The following is a 14169-nucleotide window of genomic DNA, read 5'->3' on the forward strand; positions in this document are numbered from 1 at the left end:
TCTGGGATTTTCTGATCTATGATTTTCAGACAATGTTTGAAAATAGGAAATAACCAGTGCGTGGCAGTTTACTGGGAGATTGATGCCATTCTAGCCCCTTCACGGTGGTGATCTACTGTACATAATACAGATATAACCAGACATTGGTTTAGTGAAGGGCTTTAGATACATATTAGATTACATACTTATGCACACGGCATATTGTACATTATAAACTTACTCACAGATCAAACTGCAACTCTATCACAAGATTGAAGCAAAACGGCTTCAAATGCTTCCAGCATTCCAGCGCTGAGTTGTTTCCCTAACACGCATGCGTGAATACGCGCGCCTACGCACTGCGCTTCTGTCGCCGTGGCAACTCTTTGTTGACAGGTGACACGAGGACGGTTGTGAAGGAAATTAAACGATGAAACTTAAGCGGTTCCTTCTCCGATATTATCCCCCAGGTAATACACTCACTCTGCGTCACTTTTCATTCTAATGGGATTCGTTTGTATGGGAATGTTTTTAACTCTTTGTCCTGCGTTTACTGTGTTACTGTTTTCACTCAGGTATAATCCTTGAATATGAGAAAGGAGGATATCTAAGGACCAAATCAATCGACCTTTTGGATTTGACTCCAAAGTGCGTGAGTTGTATTAGGGTAATATTAACAACAGCATTAATGTGACCCACTAACCAACTCATAACCAACATAACCAATTGTAAATATTGTATTGTATTGTAAGTAGGCTCTTATATTTTATATTATTTATATTTTATTATAAAAGCCAAATTGCAGCCTATAGACAGACAGGACATGTATCATGTTTTGGTGTGAACTGTTACTGATACACACAACCACAAAGCCATCAGCTCAGTGTTGTGGCTGCTCTTACTGTGAGGGTAATACTTAAAGTTGTACAGTAGTTCCTTTACATCATTTACCATGTATGTCTAATGTTTTATATTATATTATGTTTTTTATACATTTTATTGGCAGCCTACTTTAATTCAATTATCTTCTATTTTATATCCCATAACAAGCTCTATGGTGAAAGGCTTGATTGAATCCCATGCCTATATTAATCGGTCTATGCCCTTTGACTTAGTATGTGCTTAAATCATCATAACAATCTATTTTTTCATCATCATCATCATCATCATTATCATTATCATTGGTAATATTTTCAGCTGCTAGTATCCCATAGCGGCTTAAAAGTGTAAATCTTGCATTTTCCCACCGTGCAGGACAAATCCAGACGAGCTGGTGGCAGAGATCAGACGATCAGAGGCTCTGATCACAGAGTCCCGGGCTGATCAGGTCAAACAGCTGATCATTCGACTTCAGGAGAAACAGGGTCAGCAGGACCACCACAAATTCTGTTTCTTCAAGGTCAGACCGTCTAGACACAATTAAATTGTATACTGGTACCAGTACCACATTTTTGACACATCCACGTTTGCTCTAATTCAGTGACTACAACTATTATGGGATGGAACTGTTCTTCATTCCACACAGGGGCATATTTAGCATGATGACATTTGGGGCTTTATCAATATCTATATCACAGTAGCTTGTGGAGTTTTGCTCTGTATTGTTGTTGGGAAATGTACAGTAATATCTCTGAAGAGGCACTAGAGAGTAGCAATGATAAGGTAACGAGTGCAGTAATAACAATAGGTGCTTAAAACACAACATCTAATTTATGAAGTTAAATCCTGCGGAGAATCGTTTTTCTTTTTACTCAATGAAGAAAGAAAGTCGCTGCACCACTGCTGGACCAATGATATCATACCCAGATTAATATATATGGACATTTCATGGGTAATCCTAAATTCAAATCTATCTTCCTATCTCTCTCTGGACTTTTTTTTTTTGCAGGAACTTAAGGCACACATACTGCCACTGACAAATGTTGCCTTTGACAAATCAGGATCAAGGTAGGTTTATGTGCAGCACTTAAAGGACTATACTTCACCACTTTGCATTTAGCTTTGTATTACTACAATAGCTGTAGTATTTTTGAAAAATTCTGCTTCCCAACCTCAGTTTCCCCTGAGTCATCTATTCTTTTCTTTGTTACGTGCCCACCAGTGACACTTGGTCCTGTTAGCATAACTGGGAATGAGGTCCTGTCCCTGTACGAGTGGGTCTAAAAAGGGTGGAATTATTAGCTTTGCAGTTTCAAGCCTCAGACCAAGTGTCACTGGTGGGCACGTAACAAAAAAAAAAGAATGAAGATATTTCTTGAATCAGGGGAAACTGAGGTTGGGAAGCACAATTTTTCAAAAATACTCCCCAGTATTCCTTTGAAAGAGTTCAGGCAGGTTTCTGATGAGGCCTCTCTCTCACTCTGCAGGTTTATAACTGGCAGCTACGACAGGACGTGTAGAGTCTGGGACACGGCCTCACGCACAGAGCTGCACGCACTAGAGGGACACAGAAATGTGGTGTACGCCATCGCGTTCAACAACCCCTATGGGTAAAGCTTCAGCAGCACCTTTAATGACACGTTAGGACTCTGTCACTCTGTTTGACACTGAACTATTTGGACACGCAAGCGAGCATTTAAACCTCGCGGTTTACTCTCTCTCTCTCTCTCTCTCCTTTTTTATACGACAGAGATAAAATTGCCACCGGCTCTTTTGATAAGACCTGCAAACTATGGTGTGCGGGGACGGGCAAATGTTTTTACACCTTTCGTGGACACACGGCAGAGATAGTATGTATAACTGTCTGTGTTACAGGTTTTTATTTTAGCTTGACTGAGCATTCGAATTGCACTGTGACATTTGGGTGTTATGTTCCGTGCCGTCGGAGACATAAATAAGTTGCTGCCAAATATTTTGGCTTTAGAATCCATAATCGCTAGTAACTGTAAAAGAGAGTTTTGTGTTGTGTAGGTGTGCCTGGCATTCAACCCCCAGAGTACACTGGTAGCTACAGGCAGTATGGACGCCACTGCCAAGCTGTGGGATGTGGAGACTGGAGAGGAGGTGGCCACTCTCACTGTGAGTTTTTTAATAGCTTCTTATTTGCCAGTGCCTCTCGTGTTCGCTTTCCTGGTATCAGGGTTCACGTCCATTCATTATGGAGACAGTAATTACTTCTTAATGTAATTATTGCAAATTCCCAGTGTCTTTACCACTTCATACAGTGCAGAGTATACAGCCACGGTCTTATGGGGAATGTCAATGTTAGACTCATAATAACTCGGAGTGAGTCCTCGTGATGTGGAGACAACTCTTCTCAGCTTTGTCTTTTAGCACTTCACACCAAGTGGAGAGTCACTTAGTGCAGAATCTAAAGCGTGGATTCATTTCTATTTATTTCACGCCTGTATGTTTATTGTCCCCGCAGCCTTCAATAGGGGGGGCTTAAGTGTGTCCATCCATCCATCTGTGATTGTATTCTCTTGCAGTGTAGAACATGAAAGTACATTTGGATTCGTCTTATTTCGGATGCTTTCCCTTTGTGATGTGCATTTCCATATATCATGGGGCACAGGCGGAGAAGGAAGTGAGAACATGTGGGGTAATGTCCTCTCTTGCTATCCAGGGCCACACTGCAGAGGTCCTGTCCGTGTGCTTTAACACGGTTGGAAATCAACTCGTCACTGGCTCCTTTGACCACACGGTCGCCATATGGGACGTTGCTTCAGGAAGGTGAGACAGCATCACTGTATATACTGGATGTATAAAGCGTAATACTTTACGTTCCTTCTCTTCTCAGACGTGTTCACACATTGATCGGCCACAGTGGAGAAATCAGCAATGTCCAGTTTAACTGGGACTGTTCCCTCATCGTCACGGGCTCCATGGACAAAACCTGCAAGGTAAACTATTGTCTGCCCGGAGACCCAAAAACAAACCTAGATGTGACCAAGTTATATCAGTTGACACATGGTGGAATAGTGGCTAGCACTGTTGCCTTGCAGCAAAAAGACACGGGGCTTTGCGGCGTGTTGTGTGCGTGGGTTTTCTCTGGGTTCTCCGGTTTCCTCCCCCAGTCCAAAAAACATTCCGAAGTGAATTGGACACAATAAATTGACTTTGAATGTGAGCGTGGATTGTTGTTTGTCGCTGTGTGTTTGTGCTGTGACGGACGGGCTATCTGTCCAGGCTGTAACGACGTCTTTCACGCCCCATGTCAGCAGGTGGCCCTGCGACCCTCTTGGGGGATAAAGCGGTGGACGATGAATTAACCTATTGCCATAGATAGTTGTGTGACATGGATGTCTCCTCTTCTTGTTCATATTCAGTCTCCTCCGTTTCCTGTCTCCTCCTACTTCTTGTCTCCAAGGTTGCATCATTTACAGAGCGAGAGAGAGAGAGAGAGAAAAAAAACTGAAATCCTAATTCTTTAATTATGCCAAGATGAGTCATGTTCACATGAAAGAATTATCCACCTCACCGCCTTTCTCTCGGGGGCATATGGTTAAAATAAAGTCCTCTATAAGACAGCTACCACCAGTATCAGTGTCAGAACATGCAAGCACATTTGTCTCATGAGACTATGTATGTGTCTATATTGACGTGTGTGTCTACAGTACGTTTGTCCCAGTTTTGTGCTCGTGTGATTCTTACTAGAATGCAGGAATGAGTGCTATTCTGTCACTTAATTGTTATGATTATGTATTTGCAGCTGTGGGAGGCCGCCACTGGCAAATGTGTGGCCACGCTTGTCGGGCACAAAGAAGAGGTGCTGGATGTGTGTTTTGATTTAAGCGGTCAGCTCATTGCCACTGCCTCCGCTGATGGTGAGACTTTTCTGATTTTTCCTCTTTTCTTTCTTGTTTGCTTCCCTGCGTGTATTTGAACGACCTGCACTTGTCTCTGTCAGGCACAGCACGAGTGTTTAGTGCAATGACACGGGAATGTCTCATCGTCCTAGTTGGCCATGATGGAGAGATCTCAAAGGTAAATATCACTGGACTGAAAATGGATATTCACCCATATTCTGTGAGAATTGGATTTAAATCTAACCACACGTCCTCAAAACAACGTTTTACTTTTCCATCACTCGTGTGTGTGTGTGTGTGTGTGTGTGTGTGTTTAACGCCGCATAGATTTTGTTGTGTAATGGCAGTGATTTGACCCATTTACTGTTTACGAGGACACAGAGTGTGTTTTCCTGCAAGTTGATGCTCAGAGGCTTTCTGTGTATGAGCGGCTGAGGAGCTATCGCTGTTTACTGTAGCACATCAGGCCGTTAGTAATAAATAGGCTGGATCAGGGATGATTCCAGGGGATTATGACACTAATCTCTCTTTAACAGGACACACTCTCCCTCCCCTTCCTGCTTCTTAACCACGAGCATGTTTATTTTTCCACTGGTCTTTTCCTCTTTTTCACTTCTTGCCGTTTATCTGCCTCTCATCCCCACCCCTGGGCCCTAATTGAATTTTTCCTCTTCATATGTTGCATTGCTGTCTTTTGCTTTTTTTAAATTGAGGTTATTATTATTATATTATAATATGCTAGAGTATTAGGGCCACAAAAAAAACCCCAAAAAACCCAGAATGAATTCAGAGATTAAAGTCAGAATTCCTGCTGTTTTCTTTTATTTATTTATTTATTTACTTATTTATTTATTTTTTACATGTGGCCATAATACTGTTCCGTAACATTAAAAAGACTTATCTTCTTTGCAAATATTTTATTTGGAATTTTCTGGGGGCAAACAAAATAGTTAATGTGATGGCAGATAAAACCACTTTGAGGATACTTATTTATTGTAACTTTTGCAGCGTGCCTCCATCCATCCATAATATATAGAAAATGAGGGTGGTTTTTGTGTATGTTATGGAAGCTATATGTTATAGCTTTAATTGTGTTTGTTTAAACATTGTCCCTGGTATGTTTCAGCTTCATCAACTATGTCAGTCTGTTTTCTCCTTTGCTTTTTTGATCTTCCACTCATCTCGTCTATGTCAGCGTCTTCCCTCTTCATTTCCTGACTGGATTTTTGGTTTAGAATTTTAATAAAAGCTTACTTTATTTTCATGGCCATCTAGAGCCAGCTTTATTTAATCATCCTTGTCCTCACTGTGGGGATATGAAAGCAGGGATGAAACGATAAACCCAAGCTCTAACACAATCAGCTTCAGCCATGATTTCCATACATAATACTCACTGGAAAAGCTGGTCACTAAGGTGCGTCACCTGTGTCTTTAAACCCATTCATTACTGAACGTGGAATGACATTTTGTGGAAATAATGCTGCAGTTCCCCTTAACTTTGTAATGTGGGACATTTTCTGACATTATCTCTGACTCAGCACTCTCTCTGGCCGCTCTTGTATCACACCTCTGAATAAGACTTTATCACCTCTCACTATAACTGTCTTGGTAGGTCTGTTTCAGCCCGCAGGGCAGCAGGGTCCTGACTGCCAGCTCAGACAAGACGGCTCGCCTGTGGGACGTTCAGTCTGGAGTCTGCCTACAAGTCCTGGCGGGGCACACTGACGAGATCTTCTCCTGCGCCTTTAACTACGAGGGCGACACCATCATTACTGGTACATATGCTCCTTCTCTTATTTATGCTTGTTTTATTCCACCACGTTAACCGATTTCCTCTCACTGTCTTTTAATGTTAAATTCCTTAGTTCATGTTACAGTTGGGTGGTTAAATGAATCTGATGCTCGATCACGTCGTCCTGTGCAAACCATCTGTTTGCATTTGTGCTTCCCTGCAGGCAGCAAGGATAACACATGCCGGATCTGGTACTGACTCTCGACCTAGCGGAGGTTTCACACCGACAAAGATGTACCCACCATGAATCTGTCTGTGTATTAAAAAAAAAACGAAAGGTTATTTCAACATTAGTCTTTCTGTAGTCTTACTGAGTTTGTTTGATGCTTCACTGGATCTGTATTAACCATATAGTGTGTCTCGCCTTTCATTTACTGCTAACAGGATGCAACATTGGCTTCATTAGTTTGGATTCTTCAACATCTTTGGCTTTGATATTTACGCTGTTTAGATGATAATCACACAGTGGGAATTTACACACATACAGAATTTTTGTCGCAGTTCAATACAACATGTACAGTTACGGTATGAATGGTATGAAAGCCATTAAACATTATCTTGGTCCCAACCGATCATTGATTTCCATGTTTCATGAGCACGTTAACAGTTTTGTTTCCACTGCGATTGCCGACCACTTTCTCCTCCACATGAGCCGACACAGGGCGCGAGGCGGGGTACACCCTGGACAGATCGCCAGTCCATCACAGGGACAACAACACACAGCTACAAACAAACATTCACACCTACGGGCTAGTTAGAGGGTTCAATTTACCTAATCCCCATATTGCATGTTTTTGGAGTGTGGGAGGAAGCCGGAGAACCCGGAGAAAACCCAAGCTCACACAGGGAGAACATGCAAACTCCATGCAGAAAGGCCCTTGTTCCAACCGGGTCGCGAACCCGGGTCTTCTTGCTGCAAAGGCAAAAGCGCTCTGTGTTAATTACCCTTTGTGGTAACTGCTGAGGAACGATCCAAGGGTGCTCATATTTCACGTCACACAAATTTATTGATGTCAAAAGATAAATACATTCAGTTCTACCTTGACGTATTTTACAGTTGATTTGTGTGCTTTCCCACACTACACTACAATACCACTAAGTAGAGAGAGAGAGAGAGGGAGAACCAGACCAAAATTCACATACAAACATTACAAACCTTACTCCGTCTTTCTGACACACAGTAGTAAAAGCTAAAGGGAGCAGCTCCACTTGTGCTACAGTTCCAAATCTACAGTATGTACAGTACTGCTATCCAAAAATAAACAGTTCTCAACTAACATGAACAAGATAAACATCCTCGGAGCTGAAAGTCAACGTCCACTGACCACAACGAAGAACGTTAAGCAAAATGTGCAGTGAGAAGAAAGTGAGCACGTCTGCTCTGACATTTCAACTGCCTCCATTTTTACAACAGAAGGTTTGAGTGTGGGTGGAGCAGTGGGGAGAACTGAAGAGAAAATTTAAATATATTTATATACATATTTATATGTTCTGGAGCAGTTAAAACCTGCTGACTATAATCTTAGGAAGGCCAGTTTATTCCTGATAGGAACGACTCACCTGTACACCCACAGTTTGTCACGCTACAAGTGAATCTGAGAACAAAACCATGCTTTTTTTTTTTTAAAGGGAGATTGGTCCATTTATGGCTGTGGACAGACAGCACAGAGCAGTGTGAACATCTCAAACACGCTGATCACATTGTGCTTTCAGTTTGCAGCTGGCGACGCTTGGTGTGATGACACAGGGGAAGTCAAACACTTAGTAACATGTCAGCAGTGCAAGTGGATGAGTTTTTGTTTGCAGCATGGGGACGCTTGTCTGGCCTACAGCGTCTCCAAGAGCCAATCAAATAGGCTGGACAGAGACCTGCCCTCATCTTCCTCTTTCTTTTGGAGCTGACAGAACTGGACCACTGTGCCGAACAAGTCCGCGACCCGCCACCCTTTCTGAGACATGAGATGGACCACTCTCTGGAACTGAGACAACACACGATTAATATTTTCCCCAATGAAATTACAGATACGTGACAAATTAAAGGAAGTCTGTAATGCTGGACTCACACGTGCGCAGTCGGAGGCGTCAACTCAAATATTTTCATTGACTTTGAACGGAGCACTATCGAGCCAAACTGACTTGTGGGTCCATAGTCAAGGGTGCATCCTCCAAGTGTGCAGCCGAAAAGGTGTCAGCTGCACATTTGAAGGAGACGGAAGTCAGGTGCTGTGAGAAATGAGACGAGACCAATTCTCCTTCTTCTTCTCCGAATAAACTCCGGCAGGCTGCACACCCAGAGATTAAATGCTGCCCTCCACAGTTTGAAGTCCGGAATCACAGTTCATCATACTAGCCTGCTGAGTTAACCACTAATAGTAGTATTCTTTAGTTAGTGATTTGTTTCAGTCAGTTCTAGTTTTGTGTTATACCAGGTTTCATTTATTTTTGATGGATATTATTGTATGTAATAGTAGACGCTGACAAGGCATCAACACTGAAGTCTGCGTGTGATGCATCTCAGGCTGAGAGACAATCATGGACAAGTCATTTTCTCTCTTCATTCCAAAAACAAATGTTACTAACCTGGAATATGATTTTCCACACATTTGTTAAATAAACCTGGTTAAGCTTCTTCTTCTTGCAAATCTTTAAACCACAAATGTAATGATCTAATTATATCTGCTTTTTGAATTGTTATTATTTTAGAGTTGATTTATTTATTCATTGTTTGCATTTGTTTCCGTCTCCAGGCTCCACCAAGCCCTTATTCTGTGTTGCTACAAAAACATGTATTTGTGTTGTGTGGTTTACAAAAAAACCAAAAAGAAAAAAAGCTTCTTCTTCTTGATGTTGAAAGGTGCATTGCCGTGTCTTTTATTGCTCTGCTGCTGGTGCGTAAAGAATTCTGGGATATGGTCGGCCGTGAAGGATACACCAGAAGTAACCTTCACGGACGGACGATGATTCCTGTGACAATTGGGACATCCCACGACACGGTGCTGTGATGCACTATGACAACAACTGGACGACAAACGCACACTTGTTGTGCTAGGGAAGTTGAACAAATGTTCAACTTCCCTAGCATCAGCTCAAACCCCAGCCAATCAAATCAAATGGAGCTCTGGGAGAGGTTGTTGTCTCAGTGACTTGATGTTTTTGTCACAAACGTGCTGGTCAATCTTGTCTGTGATTCCATTCCGTGGAAGTATAATGACAAGTATATTTGCGCTAAGCTTTGCGGTGTTTTTTTTTTTTTTTTTGGAAATTTCTAGATATCACATCGGTCTAGGAGTTACGGTAATGAGAAGTACGCATGCCAAATCCTGTCGGCGACAAAATGCACACCTGTGAGTCCAGCATAAGGCAAATCTAAATAGACAATACAAATTGAACTGAAGTGATATAATCTCACTACTGGGTGGCAAACAGTATCAACGCAAAGGTTAAAAATTAGAAATGAGCAGCAACAAGAATGTGATCAATAGAGGTCTACTTTCAACTTTCTCCATCTACCTTTGCAGCCCTCTTCTCTTTGGACTTCATGAAGCACAGCGCAGGAAGGCCCAGCTCAGAGGCAGCGATCCACTGCAGGGCCAACCTCAGCTCAGCGTCCACACAGCCGGGCTCCAGGTCACAGTTTACCACCAACAGCTCCCTAAGTTTTCCGCCGCCGCCTGCCTTTCTCCCTGAGCTGCTCTCTGAAAGATCAAAAGGTAACAGGTAACATACTGAACCAGGTAGCTCACCCTGTGTAACACACCTCGAACTTTAACAGTGTTTTTAACAGTCACTTTTTTTTAACGCTTGCACGGTCAGCAAGCTCAGTGTTGCTTTGGGATGCTCTTCATTGGATTCTAAGTCAATAAAAAGGTAAAAGTGTTTGGTGAGAAACTTCTGATTTCTTTTATTAAGAATTCATGGCTTTCTTTAATTCATAGAGCAGGGTCGTCTCTGTTCAAGCACATACAGTACATTTCAGGGATTAATCACACAAACCCAGTCCTGTACCGCAAGTCACTCAAGAGCTCCTAAAGAATAGAAGGAAGTTGAAGCCAAACTAATAAATAACTGGCAAGTTGATAACATTGAGACGACATGAGAATCCATCACTGCACTTACCAAACACACTCTCTTTGGTTCCTGCCAGATGGCCTTTCTCTGTCTCCTCACTGTGAAGAGGAATCGAAATCCAGCAGGAAGTTACAGTAACATACAGCAACACTTCACGCAATATTTCAACACTTTATGACATGAGCCTTCCTTTCTGTTCAGGGGTTACTCTAGATGAGAAATATGACAATACTTTCAGGTCTGATATAAAGCTGCTGACAAGAGCTGGTTTGTCCTGATCTCTGCGTAAAGCCTGGAAAAGACTAATCTGCCTGTAAAGTAAGACGTTGCGGTGTTCGTGTCAGACAGTTTGGACAGCTATCAATAAATAAAGTTATCTGGCAAAAGAAAGAAAGAAAATCCAAAGTAATATAAGACGACTACGCCACATCTAAATCACCTAGACAGGTTGGTAAGTGACAGGTAGGCCAGTTAATTTATCTGTTCAATCCACTGATTGTTTTTTTATTTCTGTAGTTTGACAGCCATCAGATTTTTTTTTTCCCTTTTGAAATAAATGTACAGCATATAGAGAATAGATTAAAGGAATTGCAGTAGACAGCAGACGTATCCATGTGTCCTAAACAGAACTAATATTTCCTGTTGGGATATCAGAAAAAGTGTAATTGGCTGTAATATGATGTCATGTAAGTATAAGTCGAGCAGCCTGTCACACTGCCTGCCTTCGGACTACTGTGCTCAGTGAGAGAACATGTGAAGAACCAATATAGTCTCTGTCATATACAACTAAAACGGTTGATTATGATCATCAGAGACAACAGAGACAAACTATCTTCGCAAGCCGAAAGCCACATCACACGTCACTGCCTGTGACAGTTACCTGATTAATGTGCTCTGAGTGGGGACATCAGAAAACGTATCCAGGTCTGCGAGACCTAGGCTGGATGCGCTGCTTGTTCCGGTCCTATAATCCAATAAAAAAACAAGAGGCGTCATTTGCATGTTCTCTAAAGACACAGACATGGTTGCCGACTTGTGAAGAGAACAATAACCAGGCGCAGCGATGCAGATCATGTTGTTCGTTAGCTGGTGATTAACATATAAATAGCAGCTGCAGCAGAATCGGGTGCTCAGGGTGGAAGAGCCGGTGATTTTTGCCTGGCAGCGAGGCTGTCCGAGTATGACAATGAGGAGAGTTGGAGGCAGTTTAGGAAGTGTAGGGTGGACACAGGCAGAGCCAGCAGCCAGGCCCTCACGTCACCACATGGATCAGGGATGAGGTGGGCTTTAAGTAAGCAGGTAGATGGAAAGGTTGCAAGGGGCAGCAAGTGTTGCGGTGGTGCAGACAGCAACTCTTGCATTTAATTAAGCAATAAGCTGGTATTTCCTATCGCTGCCACACTGGACATATAGAGCCCCCTAGTCCCCCCCCCCCCCCCCCGTCCTTGTTAAGCTACATGTCAACACCTACAAAACAAAAAACCAAGTTAAAGCTGTAACTTTTGGTGTTCTTGTTGTTGTTGATGTTAATATTGTGCCTCTGTTTGGTCTTACTGAATAGAAATCGTTTAACATTATTTATATACTGCATCCTTGTCAAGCAATACTATCAGACAAGTTGTAGTATACACCAGGCGCGGGAAAAAGCGTTTAGTCCATCAAACTGCCGAATTCACTTCTAAAACATGGGCACTTCTTTCTGTTTTCATTCATACGAGAACATGTTGGCAGCCATCTCACTTTACTAGCCTTTATACACCACAGGAATGTCGGTGGGCGATATGAGATCTAAGCGGCGTTATACTGAGAAACACAGAACAAACAATGACTACATTCATTGCCGGTAACATTCAAACAACTTATGCTTTGAATGTAACAGACATTTATTGAAAAGTTACGCACTACAGTTTTAAACATGCAAGATAAAAGGCCAACAATAATATTAGGTCTGACGTTATTATTAAAGAAAAGAGAAATAAGGTACGTTTGTTTAAAAATAGTGAGCACAAAGCAGTGACTCCACACTATTTGGGGAAGGTTAGTTTACTTGGGTAAATCAAATGAAAATTGAATGAAGCAGACAATGGTGCAGCAAATGTTCTGGACAAGAGGGCTCTTGAAGCAAGTGAGTATGGCCCTGCTCCTCTGCAGCCCACCTCTGCAGGTGCATGGGGGTGCAGGCAAAGTCTGGCCCTCTATGTGAGCTATGGAGAGGGATCAGTGGAGTGACACCTCTGCCATACACTGCTTTAGCAGGAGTGGTTATTGCAGCAGGGAATACATTGGCATTAGCAAAGAGGAGCACAAATGTCAGTAGCGATGGGCCAATGAGAGTGCGGTGAGCGTGGTAGTGTTAGCAGTATCAAGGCTAGATGTTTACTGACCCCTCACTTAGCTGGATAAAACTACTGGTCTCCTCATGGGGGTCATCCTCAGGAGTTATATGGGACCAGCTCCCCATGCTCTCTTCACTGCTAGCACTCATAGAACGCTTGTCCCTCTTCACTACTGCAGCCACTGCCCCAGCTGGCCTGTCCCTCTCACTGCTGGGGAAAGCAAACCGCAAGATGGTGGGATTGACCCATAGATTGTATGTGCACAGTGTCAGATAATTGCTTGACTTTTAACAATGTTGTTTTAATAATCATCCTCAGAAAATGTAACTTAGTTCAAAATAAAATGCATGACACAAATGGTGGGCCTTTGGAATCTGAAATAGCTGCACTATGTAAAAAGAAAGCAAATTCATTTCAATTATCTTTAATGCAATAGTAAAACTGCAATCTCCAGAGCCACTGCTTAATTTCCGTTGTTTTGTTTTTTTCCAGGAAACTGATTAAATTAATTTATAATCAGATGACTATGCCATCCTCAACAATTCCAGAGGGAAATCAGGTGATATTGACTAGTTGAGTGATTGAGTTCCAAGGGACAAAGATGCACACCACTTGTTTCTGGATTACATTTATTGCTAAAAGTGCAGGGAATATAAAGGAGTGTGTGTGCAAATGTCCTGAGGCTTGGGAATCCTTTAGCTCTTTACCTCTCATTCACTATTGTGCAAGTATTCCTCAATGCCTTTTTTCTTAAACTTTCACACTGCCCTCTTTTGCACATTAGCAACTCTTTTCACAAATATTTTCAGAGGGTTAATTTGATTTAAGTGACATGCACCATGCTCTGAGATTGCTCCAATTATCTTTACCCCAGAATATCCATTTAAATGTCTTCTGGCAGACCCAAACATTTTGCTTTAGTTGTGTAATTACAATATAGATACCAATACATGCCCCACAGTAGCTAAAACATAAAGGAATTAAAAGCTACAATAGATTAGTTGTTCCCTGTAAATACGTACTATGTGTGCTTGCCACTAAAATAGCTTTAGTGTGACTGGAGAGTTGCAGGGCCTGGAATTCATTTGTTTATCTTAAAAACTATCCATGTCATCCTTCATTTTTTTTCTCTTATTGTGGTCAGATTAGTTTGCACACCCCATGGCCAAGCAGAAGGGAGTTGGGCTTGTAACAGGAGCGTTGCCGGTTCGAATCCCTGCCAGGTAAAGGGCTGGGGTACCCTTGA

At 42.2% G+C, this 14169-nt stretch overlaps 2 protein-coding genes across 5 annotated transcripts in view; one reads left to right on the top strand and one right to left on the bottom strand.

Annotated features, from left to right (window-relative positions):
- daw1 (dynein assembly factor with WDR repeat domains 1) lies at window positions 1-7424 on the top strand. Its single transcript, XM_058634191.1, has 13 exons — window positions 1-449; window positions 555-627; window positions 1234-1378; window positions 1868-1926; window positions 2346-2468; window positions 2609-2708; window positions 2890-2997; window positions 3545-3651; window positions 3719-3821; window positions 4631-4745; window positions 4829-4905; window positions 6340-6502; window positions 6683-7424. Exons 1-13 carry the CDS (start codon window positions 410-412, stop codon window positions 6715-6717), a joined length of 1248 nt encoding a protein of 415 aa, XP_058490174.1. The 5' UTR covers window positions 1-409; the 3' UTR covers window positions 6718-7424.
- Window positions 7425-7506: 82 nt separating this feature from the next.
- Window positions 7507-14169, bottom strand: part of sphkap (SPHK1 interactor, AKAP domain containing) — an 89325-nt gene continuing 82662 nt past the window's right edge. For 3 of the 4 annotated variants that reach the window (XM_058634186.1, XM_058634187.1, XM_058634189.1), the window contains 5 exons: window positions 12972-13133; window positions 11468-11551; window positions 10636-10685; window positions 10030-10214; window positions 7507-8498 (listed from right to left, as the gene is read on the bottom strand). In XM_058634186.1, coding sequence (XP_058490169.1) covers window positions 8346-8498; window positions 10030-10214; window positions 10636-10685; window positions 11468-11551; window positions 12972-13133 — 634 coding nt within the window. In that variant the 3' untranslated portion in view covers window positions 7507-8345. The remainder of the gene's footprint in view (window positions 8499-10029; window positions 10215-10635; window positions 10686-11467; window positions 11552-12971; window positions 13134-14169) is intronic. The other variant, XM_058634190.1, reaches the window with a different exon arrangement.

Source organism: Solea solea, chromosome 7 (assembly GCF_958295425.1).
Source record: "Solea solea chromosome 7, fSolSol10.1, whole genome shotgun sequence".
Taxonomy (NCBI): domain Eukaryota; kingdom Metazoa; phylum Chordata; class Actinopteri; order Pleuronectiformes; family Soleidae; genus Solea; species Solea solea.